This window comes from Cherax quadricarinatus, chromosome 90 (assembly GCF_038502225.1).
Source record: "Cherax quadricarinatus isolate ZL_2023a chromosome 90, ASM3850222v1, whole genome shotgun sequence".
Taxonomy (NCBI): domain Eukaryota; kingdom Metazoa; phylum Arthropoda; class Malacostraca; order Decapoda; family Parastacidae; genus Cherax; species Cherax quadricarinatus.
Genome location: NC_091381.1, coordinates 13902767 through 13920516, shown reverse-complemented (window position 1 = coordinate 13920516; position 17750 = coordinate 13902767). Strand labels below are relative to the sequence as shown.

Genomic DNA, 17750 nt, shown 5'->3' with positions numbered 1-17750 from the left:
GTACACTGCACACTGCACACCGAACACTGCACACCGTACACTGCACACTGTACACCGTACACTGCACACTGTACACCGTACACTGCACACCGTACACTGCACATTGTACGACGTACACTGCACAAAGTACACTGCACACCGTACACTGCATACTGTACACTACACACAGTACACTGCACACTATACACCGTACACTGCACACTGTACACAGCACACTGTACACCGTACACAGCACACTGTACACCGTACACCATACACTGCGCACCGTACACTGCACACTATACACCGTACACTGTACACCGTACACTGCACACTGTACACCGTACACTGCACACTGCACGCCATACACTGCGCACCGTACACCGTACACTCCATACAGAACACCGTACACTGCACACTATACACCGTACACTACACACCATACACTGCACACTGTACACTGTACACTGTACACCGTACACCACTGCACACTATACACCGTACACTGCACACTGTACACCATACACCGTACACTGCACACTATACACCGTACACTGCACACCGTACACTGCACACTGCACGCCATACACTGCGCACCGTACACTACACACTGTACACTGCACACCGTACACTGCACACCGTACACAGCACACTGCACGCCGTACACTGCACACCGTACACTGCACACTGTACACCGTGCACTGCACACTGTACACCGTACACCATACACAGCACACCGTACACCGTACACTGCACACTATACACCGTACACTGCACACAGTACACTGCTCACTGTACACCGTACAGAGCACACTGTACACCGTACACCATACACTGCACACCCTACACCGTACACTATACACTGTACACTGCACACCGTGCACTGTACACCGTACACTGCACACTATACACCGTACACTGCACACCGTACACTGCACACTGTACACTGCACACCGTACACTGCACACTATACACTGCACACCGTACACTGCACACTAGACACCGTACACTGCACACTATACAACGTACACTGCACACCGTACACTGCACACTGCACGCCGTACACTGCACACCGTACACTGCACACTGTACACTGCACACCGTACACTGAACACAGTACACTGCACACTGCACACTGCACGCTGTACACCGTACACCGCACACTGTGCACCGTACACTGCACGCTGTACACCGTACACCGCACACTGTGCACCGTACACCATACAGAGCACACCGTACACCGTACACTGCACACTATACACCGTACACTGCACACTGTATACCATACACCGTACTTTGCATACTATACATCGTACACTGCACACCGTACACTGCACACTGCACGCCGTACACTGCACACCGTACTCTGCACACTGCACACTGTACACCGTACACTGCACACCGTACACTGCACACTGTACACTGTACACTGCACACCTTACACTGTATACCGTACACTGCACACTATACACCGTACACTGCACACCGTATAACGTACACTGCAAACCGTACACCGTACACTGCACACCGTACACTGTACACTGTACACTGCACACTATACACCGTACACTGCACACCGTACACTGCACACTGTACACTGTACACTGCACACTGTACACCGTACACTGCACACCGTATAGCGTACACTGCACACCATACACTGCACACAGTACACCGTACACTGCACACCGTACACTGCACACCGTATACCGTACACTGTACACCATACACTGCACACCGTACACTGCACAACGTACACTGCGCACCGTATATCGTACACTGCACACCATACACTGCACACCGTATATCGTACACTGCACACCGTATATCGTACACTGCACACCATACACTGCACACCGTACACCGTACACTGCACACCGTACACTGCACACCGTATACCGTACACTGTACACTATGCACAGCACAGTGTATGGTGTATGGTGTATGGTGTATGGTGTGCAGTGCACGGTGTACAGTGTATGGTGTACGGTGTGCTGTGTATGGTGTACAGTGTACGGTATACGGTTTGCACTGTACGGTGTGCAGTGTACGGTGTACAGTGTGCAGTGTATGGTGTGCAGTGTACGATATACGGTGTGCAGTGTATGGTGTGCAGTATACGGTGTACGGTGTGCAGTGTATGGTGTGCAGTGTACGATATACGGTGTGCAGTGTACAGTGTACAGTGTATGGTGTACGGTGTACATTGTATGGTGTACGGTGTGCAGTGTATGTTGTACGGTGTATGGTGTACGGTGTGCAGTGTACGGTGTACGGTGTACAGTGTATGGTGTACGGTGTGCAGTGTATGTTGTACGGTGTATGGTGTACGGTGTGCAGTGTACGGTGTACAGTGTATGGTGTACGGTGTATGGTGTACGGTGTGCAGTGTACAGTGTACAGTGTACGGTGTACAGTGTATGGTGTACGGTGTGCTGTGTATGGTGTACGGTGTATGGTGTACGGTGTGCAGTGTACGGTGTACAGTGTATGGTGTACGGTGTGCAGTGTATGGTGTACGGTGTATTGTGTTCGGTGTGCAGTGTACGGTGTACGGTGTATGGTGTATAGTGTGCAGTGTACGGCGTACGGTGTATGGTGTACGGTGTGCAGTGTATGGTGTACAGTGTATGGTGTGCAGTGCACGGTGTACGGTGTATTGTGTATTGTGTCTGGGTTGTCTTTCTCTCTCCTGTCTCGTGTTTCTGTTCCTTCTTCTTTTATTTTATTTCACCACTTCCCCTTTCACGCACCTCGGTGCGCTTGCTCTCCCTCTGTGGGTTTCTAGCTCTCTTGCAGTGCTCCCCTTCCTTTGTATTTGACTGGCTCGTCTTCCTTATTTCCCACTTCTACCACTACCACTACTACTACCTCTTCTTCTTCTACTACATCTACTGATGAAATTAGACACATGTGCGGCGTCTGGTTGTCTTTGTTGTGGACGTTTCGCCATCCAGTGGCTGGCTGGATGGCGAAACGTCTACGGTGGGGATGCCCGGGTGTTGTGCGTGTGTCATTTCATCCTGTCGGTATTATATACAATTCTTGTACTACTACTACTACTACTACTACTACTACTACCACTACTACTACCTCCACCTCTTCCTGCCTATATATAGCCGTCCTGCTCCTCCTCTGTTAGTGTGACTTTGTCAATGGTCCAAGTCGGACCGAAACGTCGTCGTAAGCTTCTGTCTTTTATGTGCGGGTTATTTGTGTACGGTGTGCAGTGTATGGTGTACGGTGTATGGTGAACGGTGTGCAGTGTTTGGTGTACAGTGTGTGGTGTACAGTGTGCAGTGTATGGTGTACAGTGTATGGTGTACGGTGTACAGTGTATGGTGTACAGTGTGCAGTGTACGGTGTACAGTGTATGGTGTACGGTGTGCAGTGTACGGCGTACGGTGCACAGTGTATGGTGTACAGTGTATGGTGTACGGTGTACAGTGTACGGTGTACAGTGTATGGTGTACGGTGTACAGTGCACGGCGTACGGTGTACACTGTATGGTGTCCAGTGTATGGTGCACGGTGTGCAGTGTACGGTGTACAGTGCATGGTGTACGGTGTGCAGTATACGGTGTACAGTGTATGATGTCCATTGTATGGTGCACGGTGTGCAGTGTATGGTGTACGGTGTACAGTGTACGGTGTACGGTGTGCAGTGTACGGTGTACAGTGTATGGTGTACAGTGTATGGTGTATGGTGTACAGTGTATAATGTACGATGTACAGTGTACGGTGTACGGTGTGCAGTGTACGGTGTGCAAAGGTAAGGTTTACGTATGCAGAATGGTTATCATCTCTGTTAGGATCGAATTCCTCTGCAATGGCTAACACATGCCTTGACTTAGGGAGATCTGAACGAGTATCTACAAAAGATACAGCTACATTCACTAGTGACTGTGGAATTGCTAACTCTTCTGCTAGGAGTACTCAACTCGACTGTTCGATACAGTAATTCTTGGCTCATTACAAAGTCACTAATGGGTGCTGGTGGCTTCACAGTCAGAATAAGATCTTCCTGGAGCAAGAATCGAATCACCAGAACAAAAGGGATCGGTTCTTTCTTACTGGAGGAATGAACAAACTCGATGGAGTGGATGACTCTCCCCGGTTGAAAAAAATAACGCTATAACACGCAATATGAGCAAGGGAGAACGAATCTACTATCTCTCACTGCAAGCACAGGGGAAAATAAGTGGACATGGTCAACAATACAGATATTCAATCTGAGTCACACACAGTGACACGAGGTATCAACTATAAAGAAACTTCACTTACAAACGTTAACAACATGTGAAAGTTACTCGAGAAATAACTTCTGACATTGCACGAATTACTGTCAACTAGGATGGGATCACCATTTGGAACACAAGGAACAACAACAGACACTCTAGTGAGAGCATTTGCCGCAACAGAGACGTCTTTCTGCAGACGGCATGTGACATCAACAAGAGATGGCATTACTAGTTTCAAGTAATCGTTTTCTGACAAGGCATCCCCTGTGGAGAAACTACTACTTGGACTAGCAGACAATGCACGGATAGGCCGAGCACTCAAGGCAGTCGGAGTGTCCTCAGACACTTGAGGCAATACACTATCTTGCATATCTGAAGGTGTAGGTGAAACACAGATGGGAGTGACAGAGTTACTAGTGCCTGACCGCTTGGCTACGTTAATAAGTAATGAACGAATCTATAGGAACTTAATCTGAACTTCACATTTCGCAGAACTTTAACAAATCTCAGATACAAGCTATGAGAACAAACACAGTGCTCTTCCAGTCAGTAAGGGAATACTGGCACTGAGGACTGATTCATGTTGACTTTGACTGGCATGATGCACTAAGTGAACATCTTCTCAGGGAACTTACTCAAGGACATAAAGGCAAAAAAAAAAAAAAAAAAAAAAAAAAAAAAAGAGAATGACACAATAAGCTTAAACGGGAAGAAATTACTTACTTAAAAAATTTAAGTCACACTGTAAGCAAGGAGAACTCACACTCACAAAAGAAAATACTCAACTGAATAAGCAATACTTTGAAAATCAAGAGAAATTTTACTTTACTCAAATCTAATTTGCTCAAATTTACTTTAAATTGAATTAATGGCACAGTGAGTTGTCTTTACTCTCAAAGCAATAGGGAAATACAACAATAAAATGATGAATCAATCAAAAATGTTAAAATGGACTCAATAAATCTTGTGCAAAATTAAAACAAACTGGGAAAACAATTCACTAAAAATAAAATAAAATGGCACACAGAGAATAAAATATTATGCACAGAACAGAGCATATGAAACTGCACTGAAATAAACTGTAGCAATACTGCAATTAACAATTGCTAATCAAAAGTACTGCACAACACTACTTAAAATTTCTGAAAGAAAAAAAATTAAATGGCATCACAATGTTTGCACAAGAATTATTGCAAAATGAGTCAATGTGCAATAATAAAAAAATTACACACACAAGAAAATACAGTTTACAAGAAAAGAAAATATATCAAGGAATGAACTGAGTGAACACTTTAACTCTTAATTACAGCTTAAGCAACACTTACTGAACAAAGAACAATTTACTTTAAAAGAAGAACTTAAAAACTGCACTAAGAGTGAAATTGTTCAATGAAATATAAAAAATAATAGGTGCAAAAACACAGAACAAAAGGTTTGAACACTTACAGTGATGCAGAACACAACACATCAATATAAACACAATATTAGAATTTTCTTGCTATGAAACTTGATGGGTGAAAAATTTGGAAAAATAATTTTCTTGCTTGCACAAAATAACGGCACTATTGTCTGTGGAAATAAGGCAAATTAGACACTGGCTAAATGAAAAGAATGTGAACACAAGAATGTTCAACACACAGAGGAAAATAAAATAAAATGGCAAATGAATGAAAACGAAAACAACAAGAATACACAAATACTGGGAGGAAAATATAACAGACAACACTGAGTTGTGATGCAGAATACAAGGAAATAAATTGCTGAATTACTTCACTGCAATACTGTGAACACAAGGTGATTCTGAAGTGTAAATACAAGTTTTATACTGCTTATATGTTGCACACAAGGAAAAAACATTAAGGTACTTACTTCAAGTATATAAAAAAAAGAAGCACAACACAACATACATGAAATAATGCGCGAAAATTAACACTGAATTAAGAAGAGAAAAAAAAAATATTGCAAACAGTGTACAATAAACACTGAGTCTAATCAAGAGTTACTGAATGTCACTAAGAAATCACTAGAAACACAAAAAGAAATGTCTCAACACTCGCAAATGTCTCTATGAAAAATATTATCGCTGTAGTGGCGTTGTTGACTGAAGTGGGGTGGAGGATGGTGTTGGAGGATGCTTGCTATTGTCTCGTGGCTGGCTGCGATCGCTGACTTCTCTCCACACTCGATGAATTTGAGCTTAAATCGACGATGGACCCACACAGGAGGCTTCTAACGATGGCGCCACTGACGAAAGAACACACCCTAGCTCTTGACCCCCTATGTGGTCCTTAAAATATGGTGCTAGAACCCGTAGTAAGGGTACAAAACAGTGGTAGTGGGTGGGTGGCTGAGGCAGCTGAGGCAGCGGTGGCGAGACCGCGTGGTGACTGGGCCTATGGGATGAACGGCGTAAGCCTCACTGGGGACACCCTCACTTAGGCGCGAAAACACTCTAAGCCGGGCTGGCTTAAAACAAACCCACGAAATGCCACAACGCCACAGGGATGAAAAAGCACTCAGAATGGCTTGGAGCTAGAAGCACAAAGCGATGAAGAAGACTGTACCCACGTGACTTGCTTGAGTACTGGGTTAAGACACCTGGGTTAGTTGCTGGCTTGCTTAGCTTAACCCTTCACACAGAATAGCTTGATAATTTCTAACGATGAGCACAGCAGGGGTGGAAAGCTGGCTTGGCAGGCAAAGCTGGATGGTGTAAGGCTAGGCTGGCTGACTCCCCCACCACAGACTGTCGTGCTGGTTTGGCTTACTTTGCAAACTCGGGTCAACCCCTCGGGAGTGATGCAAATAAGTAGATAAACACTAATACAAGGAGACTGACCAGTGAATAATGTAGAGAGCTGGTAGACGCTTGGTCAGGTAGCTGGCTGGCTAGTTCGAGCGTTAACCTTCTCGGCAAGCCTAGCATCAGAAGATGGCGACTGGCTTAGTAGAAATTTATCTCCAGAAATCGCTGTAATCGTCAGAATTACAGGCCCTCCGCTGGCACCAATTTGTCATGGGGGTTCGGAAGGAGATAAGATGGTTGTAGGTAAACATGCTTGTGGATGGAAACACTATATTGTCAGACTGTGATGGGAGCCCAGGCCTGCCTGCTTGCCTTCGTATGTCTAAACGCGGAGTGAGAACGAGGCAGCGCGTCTCACTCATGCTGTATCCCGTGATGTCATACAGTCACTCGGCCTAATAGGGATCTCCTATATAAACACATGGATGGTACTATGATACTCAGCTAATCTATACAACACATATAAGGGGATCAGCAACTATGCTGACACACACTGTACACCATACACTGCACACCATACACCATACACTGTACACTGTACACCATATACTGTACACCATACACTGCACACCATACACTGCACACTGTACACTGCACACCGTACACTGCAGACCGTACACCATACACTTTACACTGAACACCGTACACTGTACACCGTACAACTACAGATATCAGCTCTTTCTTTATGTCTTTTATTTTAAGAAAAAATAACGTAAAATACCCTGATATTTTTATTTCACTATTTCATTACTAACTATGGTTCTCATAATAATGATAACTTATTTAATATAATCATGATTTACTTGGCCTTAACTTTCTTATTTAATGATGTTATGGAAATAAGTCAGGTAATGTTGTTGATGGTTGTGGTAGTTACTACACTTATGTTGGTTCCTCGGGGAAACTGGGCGATAGTGATAAAAAATATATATCAAAGAGATCATGAGAAGCTCAACGCAGAAATATTTATGCAATAAAAGCATACATCATACTGTATGGTGATTGCGATAAATTCCCTGTGTAGTCCATCGCAACCTTCCTTTTTACGTCATGGACTTGGGAAGAGCACAGTTGTTACACCACCACAACGATAGGACCAGACACAGCATTTTGGAAGCAACAGTGATCCACCTCACCAAAACCACTGAATTAAACAGTGAAGTGTACTGTTAGCTGGACCCACTGCGTACATTGTCTCTGATTCATAACAGTTAATGTGCCACCTTACCCTCGCTCCATGTTCTTACCCATACCTGACCTCACCAGACTTGATCTCGTATCTTATGACCTCATTTATTACCTGCTCTTGAAATTTAATGACTTAAAAAGTGACATGTCTTTCGCCGATTCTGACCTCAGGTGTTCGTTTGACTGATAAGTCGGTGTATATTTTCCTGGGTACTTACTTCATAGAGGCCATTCTTTAACGAAACGTTTTATTAAAATTATTCTTTACTACCAGTGTCTTTATTTTTCTAACAGAGAAACGGGAGCGAAGGGTTACAGTTTAATATGACTTGCTAAACATGAGTTGGTAGGGTTATTGAAGCTTATGCCTTGAATAACTTTCCTAATGTCTTGGTCCAATATTTGAGAGAGATGCTGGTTTTGAGAGACATCTGGAAAGTATGGGTAACTAAGGTAATATAATGGAAGACTGTAATAACAATGTAAATTAGACACAATACAGATCATGAGATTTTAGTGCAGAGACGTTTATTACATCAATGACTTTATCAGGACATGGGTATTTATTAGGGTTAAAGACGTCATGAAGTCACTTGTGAGTAGCCAGCCGAGTGTGTGGTAGTTGATGAGGAATTAGACACATGAAGGTATAAAATACCAACTAATAAATGAATTCCGGTTAGGTGATCGCAAAATTAGGTATTGGGAGAATTAGACAGTACTAATGATGTTGTCAGAATTACCGAAAATTTGTTAGGAAAAAAGACACGTGTTTAATGAGACATTCTTCTGTAGTAAAGTTTCGCTCTCCAGAAGTTTTGTCAGGCTTAACACATATGTTCTTTTAAAAATCTAACATTTAATCAGTAGGCCTTTGCAGTGTTCTTCCTTTTGGAAGTTCTCATATGAACATGTGGTACTGGCGGAGATTTACGCCTAAGAATGTAGTGAATAACTGATGACTTTCGTAAGAGGAGGGGCTTTAGGAGCTGACGTAAATTCTGGAAACTCCGTGTTTTTTTGTTTTTTTTATTCGCCTGTACGAATAATGATAGTGGTGGAGAGCCGCCTGTAGGCTCAGGTGTAGCAGGTGTCTAAGCTTTAAGAAATTATTTCAGACAAATACCATGTAGTTAAAAATCTTAGGACGATAATAAACAAATTAGGTCGGTAACAAACAAGTTAAGATGGTAATAAATAAGTTAGGTCGGTAATAAACAAGTTAAGATGGCATTAATCAAGTCAGGACGGTAATAAACAAGTTAGGACGGTAATGAACAAGTTAGAACAGTAATAAACAAGTTAGGACGGTATTAAACAAGTTAGGACGGTAATAAACAAACCACACAGCATGTAAATCAGGTGTTAATATGATAATGTAATACAATACCAACAAATTAAGTAAGACACGTCTGCAGCAGTTAGATATCTTTATACCAAAACGTTTTGCATACACAGTAAGCTTCTTCAGTTGAATACAGAGGAGGCAGCAGAAGCAGTACAGATGTAAATACGATCTAATCAGTCCATCACCCTCGAAGATATAGTTTTGAGGTGATCATTCCCGTAGGCTGTAGAAAAGTGAGCTGAAGCAACAGAATGGAGACTTGTATATTCTCAAGGTGCGGCGGAGAAAATCTTGACAACAGAAGAGGCGGAGCCAACTACTAGAGGCAAGAAGTTATGGAGACATGAGAGAAGAAACTTTTATTGTATCGACAAGTGGTATAAACTTTGATTTTTTTTAGAAACACTGAAAAGCCCATTCATTTCGAATGTATAAATATAGAATTCCATTTTCAGTAACTCTCGGCATTCAAGTTAATTTTGGAAGTATACAGTTTACAATTTTGGGGGAGTATATGAATTTGGGAAGTCGAGAAATGGATTTGTGATGCTTATAGGATACTCATTCATATTGGAAGTGATGGTAAATGTATATGGAGTATTTCGTACAAACTTTCATTAAATAGTCGATACCTTTTATTGTCTTGTAGCAATTTAGATTATGAAGTGAAGCTCACTCCCCAGGAAAGCTGCATGATGACTCGTACAGAGCCTCCGCTGCCCCGGTGGCAAGCTCTGGGTCTGCCCTTCACTCTACAGACATGGTTGGCTCTCCTGGTGGGCCTCCTCCTCTGTGGTCCCGTACTCAGCCTCCTCGCTATTGTTGCTAATACCAGGTTAGTGGCACTTTACACTTTCCAGGGTCACTATCTCTTTGTATAACAGTTTTTTAGAGAGGCTTTGCGAACTTGGCTTATTCAAATATCGTATTGCTATCATTAGCGAAGAAAAAAAACATGTTATAAAGATAGTTTTCACTGGGACAATGTTTGGCTTTGTTTAAACTTTATAAAGATATTGGTTCAACTTGATAAAACGTAACGATGCTGCAGTAAAAACTTGTTTTAAACGCACATATTTTCTTATTTTTCTTTATTCCATTAGTTAAGCGTATATTTATTTTTGTTATAAGCATTCTGAAATCACACTGAATATTAGAAATATCTTAATTCGCATGCTATCTTAATTTAGACTGACTCTAGACATGACTAAGCTATTGTATGAAAATTCACATAGATACATTTATTTCCCAAAGAATTTGAAAAAAAATCGTCTTGTTTAATTACTTTGGCTTTAAGCACGACAATCCTCAGAAGAGAATGTGATGCTAGCGAAGGGCTCTTCTTCCAAGGAATTGTTTTCATCCTTATTTTCCTTAGATCGAATTTGATTGCCTCCCATTTCACAGGCACTATATGACCCTAACTGACTTTTTAAGCTTACCCAAATACAATATAAATATAAAGCTTGACATATTTTTCTCGTCAGTTTTAGTCTGACAGTATCACATGTGACAGCAACGATTCGAAATGTTGTTTTAATAAAGGTTTTCTCTCTTTCATATGTCTGTCACATATTTGTTGGCTCGTTGCTTGCTGTACCTGATTTTACTTTTCATTCCATCTACTTCGCTTTTTTTATGCTCCTAGTTAAGTAGCCTAATAGAGGAACCTTAAATGGTTGCCTGAATTTGTTTCCTTCCTCCAGCTTTTCAATTTTATTTAACTCATGACTCGAGAATGCCTTACCCAATCGGATTCAATTTTCGAACGGGTGTTTACGGTAAAGTGACACAGAGTCTAGGAACAGTTGTTATATACTCTACCTCTTGTGATCAAAGTTACTGATTCTGTCCCCATGATCTTTGAATGGCTAGAATAACTTTCAGAACTTCAAACAAAAATGATGACTCGTAATCTGACGACGAAGGAGACTGAAATTCAAGTGTGCCCAGGCAGATTTGATTGAACTTTTAATGTTAAAACTTTTATGAAATTTTGAATTCCCTTTAAATATCCCGAATAAAATATGTACGTCTCCCTCATCAAACGGCCTCGATATTTAATGTCTGATGTGTCAGTTAGTGCTTGGGCAAATTTGTCAAAGGAATGAATCTTTTTTTCTTTTGGGGAAAAAAATTAAAATTTTTAGAGATTCGTAGAGATCTTTTTAATAAATTCAAATGACAAAAAAAGGAAAATTGAAAATATTGAAAACTCTCATTTTTATAGTGATAATAAATTTTCAGAATGATGTGATGCCAGAGTCATTCTTCTCGTAGCTGATGCTTCCTCGTACTAAGTTTTTTTTTTTATCTAGACGAAATTACATACGTAGAGCATTTTATGTGCAGTTGCACTGTTTTCATTCTCAGAGACCATTCTCATAGAGATTATTCTCATAGAGACCATTCTCATAGAGATTATTCTCATAGAGACCATTCTCATAGAGACCATTCTCATAGAAACCATTCTCAGAGACCATTTTCATAGAGACCATTCTCATAGAGACCATTCTCATAGACACCATTCTCATAGACACCATTCTCATAGAGACCATTCTCATAGAGACCATTCTCATAGAGAACATTCTCATAGAGACCATACTCATAGAGACCATTCTCATAGAGACCATTCTCATAGAGCCATTCTCACAGAGACCATTCTCATAGAGACCATTCTCATAGAGACCATTCTCATAGAGAACATTCCCATAAAGACCATTCTCATAGAGACCATTCTCATAGAGACCATTCTCAGAGACCATTCTCATAGAGACCATTCTCATAGAGACCATTCCCACAGAAACCATTCTCATAGAGACCATTCTCACAGAGACGATTTCGTTAAGACCATTCTCATAGAGATCATTCTCGTACAGACCATTCTCATAGAGACCATTTTCTCAGAGACCATTCTCATTAAGACCATTCTCATAGAGACCATTCTCAAAGAGACCATTCTCATAGAGACCATTCTCATAGAGACCATTCTCATAGAGACCATTCTCGTAGAGACCATTTTCATAGAGACCATTTTCTCAGAGACCATTCTCATTAAGACCATTCTCATAGAGACAATTCTCATAGAGACCATTCTCAGAGAGACCATTCACAGAGAGACCATTCTCAGAGAGACCATTCTCAGAGAGACCATTCCCAGAGAGATCATTCTCAGAGAGACTATTCTCAGAAAGACCATTCTCATAGAGACCATTCCCATAGACACCATACCTATAGAGACCATTCTCATACAGATCATTCTCATAGAGACCATTCTCATAGAGACCATTCTCACAGAGACCATTCTCATAGAGATCATTCTCACAGAGAAAATTTCGTTAAGACCATACTCATAGAGACCATTCTCGTAGAGACCATTCTCGAAGTGACCATTCTCTAAGAGACCATTCTCATAGAGACCATTCTTACAGAGACCATTTTCATAGAGACCATTCTCATAGAGACCATTCCAATAGAGTCCATTCTCACAGAGACCATTTTCATAGAGACCATTCTCATAGAGACCATTTTCATAGAGACCATTCTCATAGAGACCATTCTCACACAGACCACTTCGTTAAGATCATTCTCATAGAGACCATTCTCGTAGAGACCATTCTCATAGATACCATTTTCTCAGAGACCATTCTCACAGAGACCATTTCGTTAAGACCATTCTCATAGAGACCATTCTCGTAGAGACCATTCTCGAAGTGACCATTTTCAAAGAGACCATTCTCATAGAGACCATTCTCGTAGAGACCATTCTCATTGAGACCATTTTCTCAGAGACCACTCTCATTAAGACCATTCTCATAGAAACCATTCTCATAGAGACCATTCTCATAGAGACCATTCTTATAGAGACCATTCTCATAGAGACCATTCTCAGAGAGACCATTCTCAGAGAGACCATTCTCATAGAAATCATTCTCATGGAGACCTTTCTCATAGAGACCATTGTCACAGAGTCCATTTTCATAGAGACCACTCTCATAGAGACCATTCTCATAGAGACCATTCTCATAGAGACCATTCTCAAAGAGACCATTCTCATAGAGACCATTCTCATAGAGACCATTGTCACAGAGACCATTCTCATAGAGACCATTCTCAAAGAGACAATTCTCATAGAGACCCTTCTCATAGAGATCATTCTCACAGAGACCATTTTGTTAAGACCATTCTCGTAGAGACCATTCTCATAGAGACCATTCTCATAGAGACCATTCTCATAGAGACCATTCGCATAGAGACAATTATCAGAGAGACCATTCTGATAGAGACCATTCTGATAGAGACCATTCTCGTAGAGACCATTCTCACAGAGACCATTTCATAGAGACCATTCTCATAGAGACCATTCTCATAGAAACCAATCTCATAGAGACCATTCTCATAGAGACCATTCTCATAGAGACCATTCTCATAGAGACCATTATCGTAGAGGCCATTCTCAGAGAGACCATTCTCACAAAGACCGTTCTCATTGAGACCATTCTCAGAGAGTTCATTCTCACAGAGACCATTCTCATAGAGACCATTTTCATAGAGACCATTCTCATAGAGACCATTCTCAGAGAGACCATTCTCATAGAGACCATTCTCATAGAGACCATTCCCATACACACCATTCCCAAAGAGATCATTAGCATGGAGACCATTCTCATAGAGACCATTGTCTCAGAGTTCATTCTCATAGAGACCACTCTCATAGAGACCATTCTCATAGAGACCATTCTCATAGAGACCATTCTCATAGAGACCATTCTCATAGAGACCATTCTCATAGAGACCATTCTCATAGAGACCATTCTCATAGAGACCATTCTAAAAGAGACAATTCTCATAGAGACCATTCTCATAGAGATCATTCTCACAGAGACCATTTTGTTAAGACCATTCTCGTAGAGACCATTCTCATAGAGACCATTCTCATAGAGACCATTCTCATAGAGACCATTCTCATAGAAACAATTCTCAGAGAGACCATTCTCATAGAGACCATTCTGATAGAGACCATTCTCATAGAGACCATTCTCACAGAGACCATTCTCATTGAGACCATTCTCATAGAGACCATTCTCATAGAAACCAATCTCATAGAGACCATTCTCATAGAGACCATTCTCATAGAGACCATTCTCATAGAGACCATTATCATAGAGGCAATTCTCAGAGAGACCATTCTCACAAAGACCATTCTCATTGAGACCATTCTCAGAGAGTTCATTCTCACAGAGACCATTCTCATAGAGACCATTTTCATAGAGACCATTCTCATAGAGACCATTCTCATAGAGATCATTCTCACAAAGACCATTCTCATAGAGACCATTCTCAGAGAGTTCATTCTCACAGAGACCATTCTCATAGAGACCATTTTCATAGAGACCATTCTCATAGAGACCATTCTCATAGAGATCATTCTCAAAAAAGGCCATTCTCGTAGAGACCATTCTCAGAGAGTTCATTCTCAGAGAGACCATTCTCATAAAGACCATTTTCATGGAGACCATTCTCATAGAGACCATTATCATAGAGATCATTCTCACAAAGACCATTCTCATAGAGACCATTCTCAGAGTTCATTCTCAGAGAGACCATTCTCATAGAGACCATTCTCATAGAGACCATTGTCACAGAGACCATTCTCATAGAGACCATTCTCAAAGAGACAATTCTCATAGAGACCATTCTCATAGAGATCATTCTCACAGAGACCATTTTGTTAAGACCATTCTCGTAGAGACCATTCTCATAGAGACCATTCTCATAGAGACCATTCTCATAGAGACCATTCGCATAGAGACAATTATCAGAGAGACCATTCTGATAGAGACCATTCTGATAGAGACCATTCTCGTAGAGACCATTCTCACAGAGACCATTTCATAGAGACCATTCTCATAGAGACCATTCTCATAGAAACCAATCTCATAGAGACCATTCTCATGGAGACCATTCTCAAAGAGACCATTCTCATAGAGACCATTATCGTAGAGGCCATTCTCAGAGAGATCATTCTCACAAAGGCCATTATCATAGAGACCATTCTCAGAGAGTTCATTCTCAGAGAGACCATTCTCATAGAGACCATTTTCATAGACACCATTCTCATAGAGACCATTCTCATAGAGATCATTCTCACAAAGACCATTCTCATAGAGACCATTCTCAGAGAGTTCATTCTCAGAGAGACCATTCTCATAGAGACCATTTTCATAGACACCATTCTCATAGAGACCATTCTCATAGAGATCATTCTCAAAAAAGGCCATTCTCGTAGAGACCATTCTCAGAGAGTTCATTCTCAGAGAGACCATTCTCATAGAGACCATTTTCATAGACACCATTCTCATAGAGACCATTCTCATAGAGATCATTCTCACAAAGACCATTCTCATAGAGATCATTCTCAGAGAGTTCATTCTCAGAGAGACCATTCTCATAGAGACCATTCTCGTAGAGACCATTCTCGTAGTGACCATTCTCTAAGAGACCATTCTCATAGAGACCATTCTCATAGAGACCATTCTCATAGAGACCATATTCACAGAGACCATTCTCATAGAGACCATTCCAATAGAGACCATTCTCACAGAGACCATTCTCATAGAGACCATTCTCATAGAGACCATTCTCACAGAGACCATGTCGTTAAGACCATTCTCATAGAGACCATTCTCACAGAGACCATTTCGTTAAGACCATTCTCATAGAGACCATTCTCTTAGAGACCATTCCAATAGAGACCATTCTCACAGAGACCATTCTCATAGAGACCATTCTCACAGAGACCATGTCGTTAAGACCATTCTCATAGAGACCATTCTCGTAGAGACCATTTTCATAGAGACCATTTTCTCAGAGACCATTCTCATTAAGACCATTCTCATAGAAACCATTCTCATAGAGACCATTCTCATAGAGACCATTCTCATAGAGACCATTCTCATAGAGACCATTCTCAGAGAGACCATTCTCAAAGAGACCATTCTCAGAGAGACCATTCTCATAGAGACCATTCTCATACACACTATTCCCATAGAGACCATTCTCATAGAGATCGTTCTCAAAGAGACCATTCTCATCGAGACCATTCTCACAGGGACCATTCTCATAGAGACCATTCTCATAGTGGACATTCTCATAGAGACCATTCTCATAGAGACCATTCTCATAGAGACGATTCTCACAGAGACCATTCTCATAGAGATCATTCTCACATACAAAATTTCGTTAAGACCATTCGCATAGAGACCATTCTCGTAGATACCATTCTCGTAGAGACCATTCTCATAGAGACCATTCTCTAAGAGACCATTCTCATTGAGAGCATTCTCACAGAGACCATTCTCATAGAGACCATTCTCAGAGACCATTTTCAAAGAGATTATTCTCATGGAGACCATTATCATAGAGACCATTTCGTTAAGACCTTTCGAATAAAGACCATTCTCGTAGAGACCATTCTCTTAGATACCATTTTCTCAGAGACCATTCTCATGGAGACCATTCTCATAGAGACCATTCTCATAGAGACCATTCTCACAGAGACCATTCTCACTGAGACCATTTTCAAAGAGATCATTCTCACAGAGACCATTCTCACAGAGACCATTCTCACAGAGACCATTCTCATAGGTACCATTCTCATAGAGACCATTCTCATAAAGACCATTCTCATAGAGACTATTCTCATAGAGACCATTCTCATTGAGACCATTCTCATTGAGACCATTCTCATAGAGACCATTCTCATAGAGTCCATTCTCAGAGACCATTCTCACAGAGACCATTCTCATAAAGACCATTCTCACAGAGACCATTCTCACAGACCTTTCTCATAGAGACCATTCTCATCGAGACCATTCTCATAGAGACCATTCTCATTGAGACCATTCCCATAGACACCATTCTCATAGAGACCATTCTCATAGAGACCATTCTCATAGAGACCATTCTCATAGAGACCATTCTCATAGAGACCATTCTCATAGAGACCATTCTCATTAAAACCATTCTCATAGAGACCATTCTCATAGAGACCATTCTCACAGAGACCATTCTCTTAAAGACCATTCTCACATAGACCGTTCTCACAGAGACCATTGTCAGAGACCTTTCTTATAGAGACCATTCTCATCGAGACCATTTTCATAGAGACCATTCTCATAGAGACCATT

General features: G+C 41.3%; 1 protein-coding gene across 1 annotated transcript in view; it reads left to right on the top strand.

The window, feature by feature from the left end:
* The window catches only part of LOC128693266 (uncharacterized), a 181146-nt gene extending 169328 nt beyond the window's left edge, over positions 1 to 11818 (top strand). The window contains exons 7-8 of the mRNA XM_070104250.1: positions 10245 to 10396; positions 11809 to 11818. Of these exons, the coding sequence (XP_069960351.1) occupies positions 10245 to 10396; positions 11809 to 11818 (162 nt within the window). The remainder of the gene's footprint in view (positions 1 to 10244; positions 10397 to 11808) is intronic.
* The last annotated feature ends 5932 nt before the right edge of the window (positions 11819 to 17750 follow it).